At 42.1% G+C, this 15275-nt stretch overlaps 1 protein-coding gene across 1 annotated transcript; it reads left to right on the plus strand.

Moving 5' to 3' along the window:
• Positions 1–344: 344 nt before the first annotated feature.
• Positions 345–1262, plus strand: LOC134943986 (olfactory receptor 2D2-like). The gene has a single exon (XM_063932535.1). The coding sequence runs from the start codon at positions 345–347 to the stop codon at positions 1260–1262; it is 918 nt and encodes a 305-aa protein (XP_063788605.1).
• Positions 1263–15275: the final 14013 nt, after the last annotated feature.

Raw genomic sequence — 15275 nt, forward strand, 5'->3', positions numbered from 1 at the left:
CACCTTTTTTTCTTCTCTTTTCGCTTATATACCTATAACAAAGTTTTGCCTCCTAATAATGTAGGAACAAAAAAAGTTCCAAAATACATGATTTTAGCTGCTTTTTCCAATTTTTCAAGAAACCCAGAGTACACAGTATGCTGGTGGACTGGAGAGGGACAGATGTGAACTATAGTAATATTTAGGTGAAATTGCATGCATGTTATCTGTTGTAATATAGTGATGATATTTAAAAAGTACTATGTAGGTGATTTATTTAAAAAAAATACAGTTTAACAAGCTAGAAGCAAATTACTTATTAACAGATACTGTAACTGCAATCATTTTTTATTTTGTTTTAAGGAATGTCTCAGAAAAATAGTACAGTTATAACAGAATTTATTCTTCTTGGACTTTCTAGTGATCCCAAAACACAAGTTATTCTTTTCTTTGTCTTCCTGCTTGTGTATATGATCATTTTATTTGGAAACATTTCCATCATTATTCTAATCCTGTCTGATATCAGCCTTCACACACCTATGTATTTCTTCCTTTTCAACCTCTCGTTTCTGGATCTCTGCTATTCATTTTCTACTGTGCCGAGAATGTTGAAAGATTTGATGTCAGTAATGAAAACTATCTCTTATGCTGAGTGTGCAGCACAAATGTATATTTCCAGTTCCTTAGGGGAAACAGAGTGTTTTCTGCTTGCTGTTATGGCTTATGATCGTTATGTAGCTATATGTTATCCATTACATTATACCACTATCATGAGTAAGAGGGTTTGTGTAAGACTAGCATTTGGTACATGGATATGTGGGTTTCTTCTTTCTATTTCACATGTTACTCTTGCGCTCATTGTAAATCGTAATAATGAAATTAATAATTTTTTTTGTGAAATGCCAGAATTATTATCAATGGGCAGTGAAAATATTTTGTTAATTGAATTTGATGTTATTGTTGAAGGTGCAATTGTTCTTATGATACCAGTAACATGTATTGTAATATCTTATTCTAAAATAATTTCATGTATCTTGAAAATGAAATCTGCAGCCGGGCAATGGAAAGCATTCTCCACCTGTAGCTCTCACATGATGGTAGTGACAATGTTTTATGGCTCAGCTATGGCTGCCTACATGAAACCTAGGTCAATCTCTGCAGCGGGAACAGACAAATTCATTGCTATATTTTATGTAGTTATTACACCAATGCTGAACCCTTTGATTTATTCTCTTAGAAATAATGATGTAAAAGCAGCCTTTCTAAAATTTAAAATGAGATAATGATTACGCTTCTTTAAAAATAGGAGTAGGAGTGACAAATCTTGGTTGAAATGAATGATTCTACTGTACTGTATGTAACTTTGTGCTAAACTTTTTGTTTGCTTGTCAAAAATGTTGAATTTGTATTTGTGCTAAATAATTTTGCTATGGTAAATATGAGAGATTTGCACAGACCCCCATTTTCTTGGTTTTAATTTGAGACCAACTTTATGTTTTGGTTTTGGTTACTGCAAAACCACCCTGATTTTGGTAGTGTTACTGATTTTCAATTTATTTTAAAATTTTCAAAACTATTATATAATTTTGAGCTTTTTCCCCCTACTTTAATACTGTATCTTACAAACCAGAAGTTCCCAAACTGTGTGCCGTGTCTCCCTGGGGCCCTGGGGACACTTGCAGGGGTGCCCTGGGTTGGTGGTCCAGGACCAATTCAAATTATTCATGGTCAATATAATAGGCAAAACCAGTGCTTGTGGCTGCCAGTCATAAAATATGTGGGCAAACAGAAGCAAATCTTGTCCCTCACCACACAACTGACCCTAAGGAGGACATATAAACGGGATCTACTTAATGTAATATTTCTTTCTAAATTTCTCAATAAGAAATTTTTGGCCTAGAGGTGCCGTGAAAAAAATTCTGATATTCTAGGGCGCCGTGATTCAAAAAAGTTTGGTAACCACTGTTATAAACAATACAATACTACAATAATATCAAAAGACAACATTGCCTCTAGATTTAAGTATTAATGCAAAAGTTACTGATGAATGAAGTGATTTGTTAAAAAATAAAATACAATAGCTTTTGTCCCATTTACCTCACATTGTGAAAAGAACGGCTCACATCACGATCACTTTTAGCTAGTAGTGGTCCTGCTAAATATCTTACATGAACCAGTGCAAAATTGAGCCCCCTCATGGTCAATAATGCTTTGTACTTGAACAGGCACCACTTACGGAATCTGAGTCTAGGTTTCCAACCACTAAAATAATTACAATTGTGCCTTGACAGAATATTTAGACTGAAAAAGAAATGTTGAATTTGCAGCATTCCGAGGAGAGTCTAAGGGTGTCCAGGAGTGCTATATGTGAGTCTGACAGATCCTGACACTGTAATTGCAGAGCAGCCTCCTTCCACAATTTACCATCAGTTTGGAAATGTAAGGATTACAAAAATGGTAATAATTTAAACTTAGAAATTGAGATAGTTACTTTGGACATTGCTAGTGTATAATGGCATTATGTATGTCTACAACTGTGGGCCTGAGCTGACGGGAGGCAGCCTCAGTTGTAGGGGCTGAGATGTAGTGAAACCTGGGAGGTTGTATCAGACCCCTGGACATGTAAGTTACACGTAGGAAGATTGCCCGAAGGCGTGACCACGACAACCAAGGTAAAAGTCAATGATGTTTATTAAACAATCTCCATGTGACACAGCAGGGATAAAAGAAATACTTAATAATCAGCAGTTATTATAACACAGTTCCTGGGTACTACAGGGTGGCAATGGCCACAGGGCTCTGGTAGAATGGGTACAGTTCTTATTGTCCTCTAGATGGAAAGTCCTTACCAGGCCCGACTGTAGTAGTGGAAATAGCCCAGGATCACACCAGCTGATGTTCCTCGGAAAGCTGGACCACTGTAGATGAAGTGGCTGCTGTGGGTACTGGTTGGAACCAGTCAGATGTAACATGGAGTGGATGCTGGATGGAACCAGCCAAATGATAATATGAAGCTTGGGAGCAATGAAATAATAATACCGGTGGTTTATGAAAATCTGCAGAAAAGGTACTGGCATTTTAAGAGAAGCTGATCTCTGCTGGAAGCTGAGTGCTGGAAGCAGGTGAATCTGTAGCTGGAAATGGAGTAGTCACGGAGGACTGCAGAGTCAGGCTTCACCGCAGGTGGTAGGCTGGTGCGGGTCTCTTAGTGGAAGCTTGGAGACAGGAGCTGGAAACCTGGAAAACAACCACAGGAGAGAGAGACTGGAAACAAGGTTTGACAACCAAAGCACTGACGATTTCCTGGCCCAGGCACAGGATACTTATACCTGCAGCAAGACAGGCATTGGCTGGGCAATTATGCAGATTCCAGAGGCAGTGGATTGGTGGAAACTGAGGCATGTGAGTGAAACCAACATGGCTGCACCCATGCTAGCACCTGGAGGGAAAAGTTAGTTAGAGAAACCATGTGGAGATACAGCAGTAATGGCGGTGGAGGCCGCGGAGGGCAGGAGACACCACACTGGCAATTTGCATACTGGAACCACATGGATGACAGCAGAGGCTGCGGCAGACATGAAGCGTCACACTGATGAGTCGGTATGCTGGAAACACAGGAGCTGTGGCGGAGGCCCGGAGATGCCATTCTGACATTAACATGAAGCCGCGGTGACAATGCTTCAAAGTGACAGGAGGAAGATGTAACGTGTGGACATCAGGAACACAGGCGAGATCCGGCCCTGGGACGCCGAGCCAGCCTCAGGAGACATCTGAATGGTAAGTAATGGCGTCCAGATACCCGGATCGTGACAGCTGAGCTCCAGGAGCGGATGAGTGCCAATTGGCTATTACTGAACCCTGATTAAACAGAGGTCCTCAGGATTGGTCACAGGACATAACTGCAGCATAGCAAACCAATAGGACTTACCTTTGTGGGTTCAGAACTACAAAACACTGAACATGTGTGGAATCTTGGTGTTGTCGTGGATAGATGCTTGACACTGAAACATCTGGTATCAGCCACAATCAAATCCTCATGTCTCCATATGAGGAAAATAGCCAGCAGGGCCGGTGCTAGGGTGTTTGGCGCCCTCCTGCAAGCTATAAATTTTGCACCCCCCTACAAATACAGATGTGGCTACACTCATTCTACCTGCAAGCAGACGTATCTCACTTGTGACTAGCCACAGCAAGCATTGTCCCGTTTGTGGGAGTGTACACACCATGCAATCCTATGGATCATGGGTGCATGCACACCCACGGGCACACTTATTGCGAAAATGAGTTGCATTGTCACAATTAGCCTTTAAGCTGAGAAGGGACACATCTGTATGTCTTCTTGACATGTCTCTATACAATGTTTCATAGAAATGTGAAAAGAAAGAAAGGGTGACAGGGAGGCGGTAAGAGTCAGAACATAATAGGAGAAAAAGGGTTAGAGTCGGTGGGTGACAGGAGAGTCAGTAGGTAACAAGGAGCGGGTGACAGGAGAGAGAGATCGCATGGGGAAAGCAGTGGCGGAACTAGAGAATGGTGGGCCCAGGTGCGACAAAATGCTTTGGGCCCCCCCTTCCCCATCCCATCCAAGTCCAACCCCTCTCCAGTGGAGAGGATCTGGTGAGGGGGACCTGCTCAGGGCCAGGGAAATGGATACCTAGCAAAAGTGCCGTAACTAGACATTTTAGTGCTGTGTGCAAGAAATGGCATCGGAACCCCCCCCCCCCCCTCCACGTAAAATAGGGGCAGTGTGCGCTGTAGGCACGCGTAAAAAGATATAGGGGCGAAGTCACAAAACAATACCAATTCATATAACGGTGCACAATAGTCTCCATTATTCAAATTACGCCGCACAGTAGCACCACTACACCAGGTAAAGCCCCTTTTACACATTACGGCAGGCAGATTCCCCTTTTTACACATTACAGCAGACAGCGTCCTTTTTTTACACATTATGGCAGTCAGCGTTCCCCTTTTTTATACATTAAGGCAGACAGCTTCCCCTTTTTTACACATAACGGCAGACAGCGTCCCCTTTTTACACATTACGGCAGACAGTCCACCTTTTTTTTTACACATTACAACAGACAGAGTCCCCTTTTTTACACATTACAGAAGACAGCGTCCCCTTTTTACACATAATGGCAGACAGCATCCCCTTTTTTACACATAACGGCAGACAGCATCCCATTTTTACACATTACGGCAGACAGCGTCCCCTTTTTTACACATTACAGCAGAAAATCCCTTCTTTATACATTTTATGGCAGACAGCGTCCCCTTTTTTACACATTACAGCAGACAGTCCCCCTTTTTTACACTTTACGGCAGACAGCGCCCCCCTTTTTTACACATTACAGCAGACAGTCCCCCTTTTTTTACACTTTACGGCAGACAGCTTCCCTTTTTTACATTACAGCAGACAGTCCCTTTTTTTACACTTTGCGGCAGACAGCGTCCCTTTTTACACATTACAGCAGACAGCATCCTCTTTTTTAAACATTACAGCGGACAGTCCCCATTTTTTTACACATTACGGCAGACAGCGTCCCCTTTTTACACATTACAGCAGACAGCATCCTCTTTTTTAAACATTACAGCGGACAGTCCCCATTTTTTTACACATTACGGCAGACAGCGTCCCCTTTTTACACATTACGGCAGACAGCGTCCCCTTTTTTACACATAACGGCAGACAGCATCCCATTTTTACACATTACGGCAGACAGCGTCCCCTTTTTTACACATTACAGCAGAAAATCCCTTCTTTATACATTTTATGGCAGACAGCGTCCCCTTTTTTACACATTACAGCAGACAGTCCCCCTTTTTTACACTTTACGGCAGACAGCGCCCCCTTTTTTACACATTACAGCAGACAGTCCCCCTTTTTTTACACTTTACGGCAGACAGCTTCCCTTTTTTACATTACAGCAGACAGTCCCTTTTTTTACACTTTGCGGCAGACAGCGTCCCTTTTTACACATTACAGCAGACAGCATCCTCTTTTTTAAACATTACAGCGGACAGTCCCCATTTTTTTACACATTACGGCAGACAGCGTCCCCTTTTTACACATTACGGCAGACAGCGTCCCCTTTTTTACACATTACGGCAGACAGCATCCCCCTTTTTACACATTACGGCAGACAGCGTCCCCTTTTTTACACATTACGGCAGACAGCATCCCCCTTTTTACACATTACGGCAGACAGCGTCCCCTTTTTACATATTACAGCAGACAGCATGCCCTTTTTACACATTACGGCAGCCATTCCCCCTTTTTACACATTGCGGCAGACAGACAGAATAGATAGATAGATAGATAGATAGATAGATAGATAGATAGATAGACAGAAAGAAAGAAAAGATTATACTTAATGTCTCCGCTGGCAGTCAGGCTCCTCGGTGCAGCTTGATGGCGGATGATGATCCCGGGCAGTAGAGAAGGAGGAGGAGGGAGGTGGAGGAGGAAGCCGCAGCAGCGCAGTGTAATTGATGGAGGCACTGCTGCTGCTGTCCCTCTCCTTCACCATAGGCTGTCCTCCGCCGCTGTAAATGCTGGGATGCACTTCCCAGCATTCACAGCGGCGGAGGGCAGCCTATGGTGAAGGAGAGGGACAGCAGCAGCAGCGCTTCCACCAATTACACTGCGCTGCTGCGGCTCCTCCTCCACCTCCCTCCTCCTCTTCCACCCCCGTGGCACAGCACTCCTCTCCTCGGCGAGCGGCGGACAGCGGCATGTAATGAGTCAGTTTGACTCATTACATGCCACGCTGGCTTTAGGCCCCTGGACAGTGGCGGGCGGCGGGCCCCAGTGCAAGGCACTGCTTGCACTGGCGGTAGTTCCGCCACTGGGGTAAAGGTAGGGAAAGGCAGTGGGAGAAAGGCAGAGAGTGATTCTAGGGAGAGGCAGTGGCCAGTGGGTGACAGTAAGAGGAGGGAGGTGACAATGAGGGTGAAAACAGAGGGTGAAATAGAGCTGGTGGGAGTAACTGGGTGACAGGAGAGAGAGGTGATGGGGAAAGGGAGAGTGTAACAGGAGAGAGATGCGAGTTAGTGGGTGACAGGAGAGAGGCAATGGCTGGGGAGAGGCACTGGGTGACAAGCAGTGGGAAAATGCACTAATTAAAAAAAGAAACACATTAATATGACACTCCTCCCCCCAAACACATTGTTTATATACTACTCCCCCCTACCCAGCACACATTTATATACCAGCCCCCCTCCTTAGCACACATTTATATACAATCCCCCCTCCCCAGCACACAATAATACACCAGTTTCCCCATGTGTGTAAGCAGCAGAATTTACCTGAGTGTCTGCTCCTCCAGTAGGTATGGCTTCCTGCTAGATCTATTGGGCTGCTCCTCTTCTCATGACTTAAGAATCCTCCAGTGCAGTCACATGTGACTTCCTGTTTCTGCCTAATGAGGAAGCAGGCTTAGCAGAGCAACAAGAGTTGTCTGCCCGACTTCTGCTCTCAGCACAGTGCAGCATGTGGCTGCAAAGGAAAAATAAAAGTGCCCGGGCCCCGGGGAATGTCCACTGATGGGAAGGGGGATGAGGGGAGAGGGGGGAGGGAGTGGGCACCTGCTGAAAACTACAGTCTCTTTAGTGACAGTCGGAGGGAAGGAGGTTGGGGGCGACGCTGCTGCCTGTCTGTCATCCAGATTGACAGGTGCAGCGGGGAGGAGCCGGGAGGTGAGGGAAGGTGGGACGGCCCTGAAACCGGAGATCAGACTGAGGAGCTTCTGTTTATGCTGACAGCGCCGCTGCTGCTTGTCAGTGTGACAGGCTATGGCAGCTGACAGCAACACTGTAGAGCCAGATGTAGTAGCAGAGCGGAGAGCGCCTTTCATGTGCCGCACCTCCCTGCTTTACAGTCTTTGCTGAGCGGCTAGCGACAGCACTGATAGCCAGAACCAACACATCATTCCCTCAGAAGATCTGCCATATGTCATATACATGCATTTATATCATCGCTCCAGTACTACTGCTATGTCCCTACCCTGGTCTCCCAGCAAAAGAATTGCACCACTTGCAGATGGTACCAAATGCATCTGCCTGGCTTTTACCCAACTATCCCTGTTTCAGCCACGTAACACCCACTCTCTACTCCCTCCACCGGCTGCAGGAAATATGGCAATTCATTTTCAAGATTGGCTTACTGACTTTCAAAGCCGTATATGACCAGGGAACTTGAAGTATCTGTTACTTACCCACTCAATTACTGTGATCTGTTGATGAAGGACTATTATCTAGAATCTCCATTAATTTATTTGGGGGTTGAGCCTTTAGCTTTGCAGGTCAGACTCAACGGAACTCACTTCCCCGCACAGTTTGAGGATCCCCCATTTGACTAATTAAAAAATAGACCCAATACTTACCTGTTCACTCAAGTATTTCACGTGGGTGTAGTATGGTATGCCAGCGGCCGGGCTCCCGGCGACCAGCATACCGGCGCCGGGAGCCCGACCGTCGGCATATCGACAGCATGGCGAGCGCAAATGAGCCACTTGTTGGCTCGCTGCGCTCGCCACGCTGCGGGCACGCTATTTTATTCTCTCTCCAGGGGGGTCGTGGACCCCCACGAGGGAGAAAAAGTGTCAGTATGCCGGCTGTCGGGATTCCTGTGCCGGTATACTGTGCGCCGGGATCCCGTCAGTCGGCATACTGAAGACCACCCATTTCACGTATGTCTTTTGTTAAGGAGGTTTTGTATTCTCTTTGAAAAAGCCCACTTATACTCTATATGGGTTCAACATGTTATAGAAATATATTTTAATGGTGCCCACCTTTATATTTCATTGTTGAATGGTGAACACAAGGATTGCTTAACATTTATCTCCCTTGGCTCCTGGACAACTAACTACGATTAGAGCGGCCGGATGAAGCATTTACCACTTGTGCTGTAGCAGATACAAACGAAGACTAGCAGCGGCTACAGCATCACCTGAGTAAGACGGGAGAACAAAGCTGCAGTACTAGCAGCAGGTATCGTATACCCTATGAGTGACTGGCCCAGCCAGATCACCTAAAAAGCAAGGGCAGATAGTGATATGAGTAAGCTTACAGTTACTATGCTTGGGACTTCTAGTGCCATAAACTTTTAAATTCACCCTCATCAGGATATTTAGTAAAATCTGGAAACCTGTGGTACCGCATCATCAATTCCACAAATCATTGTGGGTAATTAAGACCTGATTGTAGCAGCAAATTTATTAGTAGTTGGGCAAAACCATGTGTACCGCAGGGTGGGCAGAAATAACATGTGCAGAGAGAGTTAGATTTGGAAATTAAATTCCAGCTACAGTATACAGAACCCAGATATTTTTAAAAACTAAGCCCTTTCTATAATGTTGCACCAGACGTTGGACAGATCTTCTAGAATGGTTATACAGGTGTAAAATTGCAAATCTATACATTAGTATAAAGGCCCTCATTCCGAGTTGCTCGCTCATTCTTTTTCATCGCATCGCAGCGATTTTCCGCAAACTGCGCATGCGCAATGTTCGCACTGCGACTGCGCCAAGGAAATTTGCTAAGAAGTTTGGTATCTTACTCACGGCATTACAAGGTTTTTTCTTCGTTCTGGTGATCGTAGTGTGATTGACAGGAAGTGGGTGTTTCTGGGCGGAAACTGGCCGTTTTATGGGTGTGTGTGAAAAAACGTTGCCGTTTCTGGGAAAAACGCAGGAGTGGCTGGAGAAATGGGGGAGTGTCTGGGCGAACGCTGGGTGTGTTTGTGATGTCAAACCAGGAACGAAACTGACTGAACTGATCGCAGTGGCAGAGTAAGTGTCGAGCTACTCAGAAACTGCTTAGAAATTTCTATTCGCAATTTTGAGAATCTTTCGTTCGCAATTTTGCTAAGCTAAGATACACTCCCAGTAGGCGGCGGCTTAGCGTGTGCAATGCTGCTAAAAGCAGCTTGCGAGCGAACAACTCTGAATGAGGGTCAAAGTCTCCAAAAATCCACAAAATTTGCAAATTTGCAGATTATGGCCCTCATTCCGAGTTGTTCGCTCGCTAGCTGCTTTTAGCAGCATTGCACACGCTAGGCCGCCACCCTCTGGGAGTGTATCTTAGCTTATCAGAATAGCGAATGAAAGATTAGCAGAATTGCTACTACATAATTCTTAGAAGTTTGTGAGTTGCTCCAGACCTACTCACAGATTGCGATCAGTTCAGTCAGTTTCGTTCCTGGTTTGATGTCACAAACACGCCCTGCGTTCGGCCAGCCACTCCCCTGCTTCTCCAGCCTCTCCAGCGTGTTTCCTTGGCACGCCTGTGTTTTTCCACACATTCCCTGAAAACGCTCAGTTTCCGCCCAGAAACACCCACTTCCTGTCAATCACACTACGAACACTTCAGCGTGGAAAAACGTTCTTCGCTCGTGAGTAAATCTACTAAGTTCTTAGTAAAATTACTAAGCGCATGCGCTCTGCGTACCATGCGCATGCGCATTTTCCACCTATTCACTGCGTTGCGAAAATCGGCAACGAGCGAACAACTCGGAATGACCCCCTATATCTTAAGCATATTTCTTTATATTGCTAGTGTATAGCAAACAGTAGTTACTAAAATGGTGCCTGGCCTACATCATAAAACGTACCTGGTAAGACTAAAAGATCTTAACAATTTGTATAGTTTGGAGCTGAGAAGTAAAAGTGAGGACAAGATAGAAAATTTCAAATATTCCAAGGGTTTTAACAAAGTACAGAAAGGAAACATTCTTCAAAGGAAGAGAAGTATCAGGATCTGAGGATATACTGTGAATTGAAATTGGAGGAAGGTAGGCTCAAGGGAAATTTTATTAAAAATTACATTACAGAAAAGGTAGTGAATAAGTGGAATAGCCTCCCATCAGCAGTGATCCATCAGTGGTGGTACGGGTAGAGGCTAAGACAGTAGAGCAATTTAAACATGCTTTGGATGGGCATATAAATATCCTTACAAAGAAGTATCAAAAGGTTTGTAGTTACCTAAAGGATAAAACAGGGGCACACTAGATGGGCCAAGTGGTTCTTATCTGCCATCAAATTCTGTGTTTCTATGTTTCTATGAGTTTTACCCTCCTCCATGTGTTCTAATAACCAATGTGATGTAGTTGTAGGCCACTTGACCATTACTCCACTGTCCCACTAAGAGGTTAAAATGTATTTAATATTTAAATTTTATACTATGTTACCTCAAATCATGTTAGAACTTCTGCTGATGGAATGGACTTGTTATAGAATTGCCGAACTCTTCTCCCCCGTGCAGATTGTTGAGTAATGGTTTATTTACATTTCTGCTATACTGGTTCTTTTCTGTCCATAAAATAAAACTAGAAACTTTTCTACTTAATTGCAATTCTGATATGTTTTCTGAAAACTCTGGCATTTAGTTGTATATACTGTACATTGCCAATTGGGTTCGACCTGGTTCATAACTCTATCCCCAGACAAAAACACAACATGGACCCAGCACAACCCTCTCCGGCACATGTGCTGGCTAATCAGATTAAAATATTCAATACATTTTTTCAAAGACTTAAAGTACAGGAATCACAGAATTCTGGAGTGTACATCTCTTGATTCTCCTATGCAGCCCTTTGAAACAGAACTTTTTGGGATGCTTCATTACACCAAGTTTCTCTGTGCATCCATTTCTTAGTGTTTGGACATGAAAAGGAAAAAAGTACCTAGCACAATCTGAATTGTCCTTAAATTGAAAGAAATAAAATTAATTCAAATGAAACAATCAGATGCAGCTCCCAAATTGGCACCACCGTCTTGCCAATAGGTAAACAAAAAAAAAGGTAAAAAGTCAATTAACCAAGTAAGCACAAAAATAACAATTTATTAGAATACACAAATTATAAATATATTTAAGTCACCAGTATAAAAAACTTATATACAAATATTTAAGCCTTATGGGTTAATAAAAGCTCAAGAAGGTCATTGGGAGAAAGTCAGTCCTTCATATTGAAAATATACAATGTTGCTGCCTCCATGTGAAACATATTCTCAATAGTGCCAAATACGATACAGAGACACTCTTTAGGTGTAAACGGAGGAAGCCCCAGGCACCTTCAGCCTGTTCTCTCTCTGAGCCTTAGCTGACCTCCGTATATATGGAAACAGAGTGGACAGGGAGGGCGCCGGACCACCCAGATAGTGTTGATGACTTTCAATAAGCTCCATAAATAGAAATAGCATGAGGGGAGGGATGATCAGGTCCTCTTACCCTCTTTCTTTGTAGCGGCAAGTAATCCTTGTTAGCAGCGGCAGGCAGCAAAATTTTTCACGTGCTGCTCCCTTACTCTGGAATTCTCTACCTCTCCCCCTCAGACTCTCCACCTCTCTACAGAACTTCAAACAGTCTCTTAAGACCCACTTCTTTACCAAACCAAGCCAAATCTTATCCTAACCCTCTGTTCTATGCTCTGTCTACTCCATCTGTGTCACCCCTGTCTGTCTACCCCTCCCCTTTAGAATGTAAGCTCTCACGAGCAGGGCCTTCTTCTCTCATGTGCTTATCCTTTTCTTACTTTAATAATCCTCAACTGACCAAATCCTGCAGTTTTCGGCCACCTTGATACTTTTCTCAGTGTCATCTGCTGATGTAGTTATGCTTATTTACCCTGTACTTGTCCTATACTGTCTTCAACTATAAGTCACTATTTTACTGTTTTGATTATTTGCATATGTACTCTGTAATTGGGCGCTGTGGAACCCTTGTGGCGCCATATATATAAAGGATGATGATAATAATAATAATAATAATAATAATAATAATAATAATAGATAACAAATCTCCTTCCAGAGAGAGCGCTTTCTCCAGTAAGAAGCACCCCAGGCAGAATAGCAATATTGGAGGCGTCAATCCTAATATTACTTATGAGTTTCTCTGCCTTTAATCGGGTGGCAGTTTCGTCAGAGGAGGCAGTTCAGGCTGCCCATAACAGCAATTACACCTCCAGTAAGCAAACAGATACTTAATGTAATTAGTAAATACAACTGCTCTTTTAACTCATTGCTTATTAAAAGACACATAAATCAGCAATAACAGACAATAATAAATATCTAAGTGAATAGAAACATAAACAAATAGTTTAGAAATGATTAGTTTCATTTTCTGTCATGTTTATATAATCTCAGTCTCTTCAGCTATCTCAGAGCACATTAGTACAATTATAACAAACAAGCAAGCTCTTAATGAGCAGGCTGATAGTTTAGTGGGATAATGCTCCTGCACCTATCATACCACATCCCGAGTTCAAATCCTGTTTTACAGTCAACAATTTTTTATAAGTACATCATTCATTTTTCCTTTTTAAATATAAAGGAGAACTAAAATCGAGCATGATAAAGCAAGTAATCCATATAATCTTTTATTATTATTATTATTATTGTTGTTACAGGACCATTATTAACACATCAGGTTTTTAAGTTCATGGTTTTCCCTACTCTGTTATTCAATGTTAATCATTTTAAGATTTTTAGACCATCATATTTAGATAATAGGGTGAAAAGACAATATGTTTTATAATCTAGCGTCCTATCTATGCATAGAAACAATCATCTTAACACCGTTACTTCAAAGTTGAACAGTCTAGGGCTTCAATATAAGCCATATTATATCCTAAATTCAAACCCCACCCACTAACCAGAATACTCATTTCTCCCTCCATCTTCTCACCTCCCCCTTTACTATTCTAAATTAATAAATTACACATGGTTGTTTTAATCTAGAAACTCAAGTCCACAAATGATATAGCTACCTAAACACCCTCAGAAGAACAAATAATTTATATAGGCATTTTCTTCCAGATCATTATTAGTAGGATTAATCCCATATTCAACGTTTCAATTAAAGCTTGCTGTTTATCCTACTATATTACCTAATATTATTCATGTCAATATTTTAATTTATACCATCGTGAATAAGTGTGCCAAGGGGGAAGATCCAATAAGCCTCTCACAACTGTATGAATCTATCACCCCCTCTGGGGGTAACATTAATTACATCGATGTCTTGTAACTTCAATACTTTGATATTACCACCATGACACTGAGATATATGTCTGGACACACTATGATTAGGATTACTTTTAAAAATATTTCTTCTATGTTCTAGGAATCTTGTATTAAAAACTTCTGGTCATCCTGACTACATACTATTTACCTCATTCACAACTCAAAAGATAGATTGCATAGGTGCCTTGGCAATTACTATAACCATTGATCTTAAATTGAATACCAAATGATGATGAAGTAAAATTCAAACTTCTATGTATCATGATGTATTGTCGATACATTGATGATCTGTCTAATATTTGGGATGGATTCTCTTCTGTTTCTTTTTTTATTTCTCATTTTAATTCTAACACTTTTGGTCTTAAGTTTACGCACAACTGTCACTATTCTCACATAAATTTTTTGGAAATTGCTCTCTCTATCAGGAATATTGAGATTTGGATGAAAACTTACAGAAAATATGTAGATTGCAATCTACTTCCATCAATTTCCCTACTTCTGATGTAAGGCTCACTGGTCAGTAGTTGCTTGCCTCTTCCTTGCTTCCACTTTTGTACAGTGGGACTACACTCGGTCTTTTCCGGTCCTCTGGAATTACTCCTGTAGCTAGTGACTAGTTGAATAATTTTGTTAATGGTGCTACCAGCAACCCTTTAAGCTATTTTAGTACCCCTTTAAGCTCTTTAGTATCCTTTAGTATCCCTTCTGGCCCCATTGAATTATCCACTTTCAGCTTTGAGAGTTCTGTTAGTACCTTCTCTACTGTAAATGTACTTGTTTAATTTTTCTGAATATCCCTAAAACTTAACTGTGGCCCCTTTCCCACTCTTTCAGCAATGAATACTGAGCAAAAATAATTATTAAGATGATCGGCTATTACATTGTCTTCCTAAACAAGACTCCCACTTTCTGTCTTTATTCTTATTATTCCACCATTTTTTCTTCTCCTTTCGCTTATATATCTATAACAAAGTTTTGCCTCCTAACAATGTAGGAACAAAAACAGGTCCAAAATACATGATTTTAGCTGCTTACACCAATTTTTCAAGAAACCCAGAGTACACAGTATGCTGGTGGACTGGAGAGGGACAGATGTGAACTATAGTAATGTTTAGGTGAAATTGCATGCATGTTATCTGTTGTAATATAGTGATGATATGTAAAAAGTACAATGTAGGTGATTTGTTAAAAGAATACAGTTTAACAAGCTAGAAGCAAAATACTTATCAACAGACACTGTAACTGCAATCATTTTTAATTTTATTTTAAAGA

This window comes from Pseudophryne corroboree, chromosome 7 (genome assembly GCF_028390025.1).
Source record: "Pseudophryne corroboree isolate aPseCor3 chromosome 7, aPseCor3.hap2, whole genome shotgun sequence".
NCBI classification, from domain to species: Eukaryota; Metazoa; Chordata; class Amphibia; order Anura; family Myobatrachidae; genus Pseudophryne; species Pseudophryne corroboree.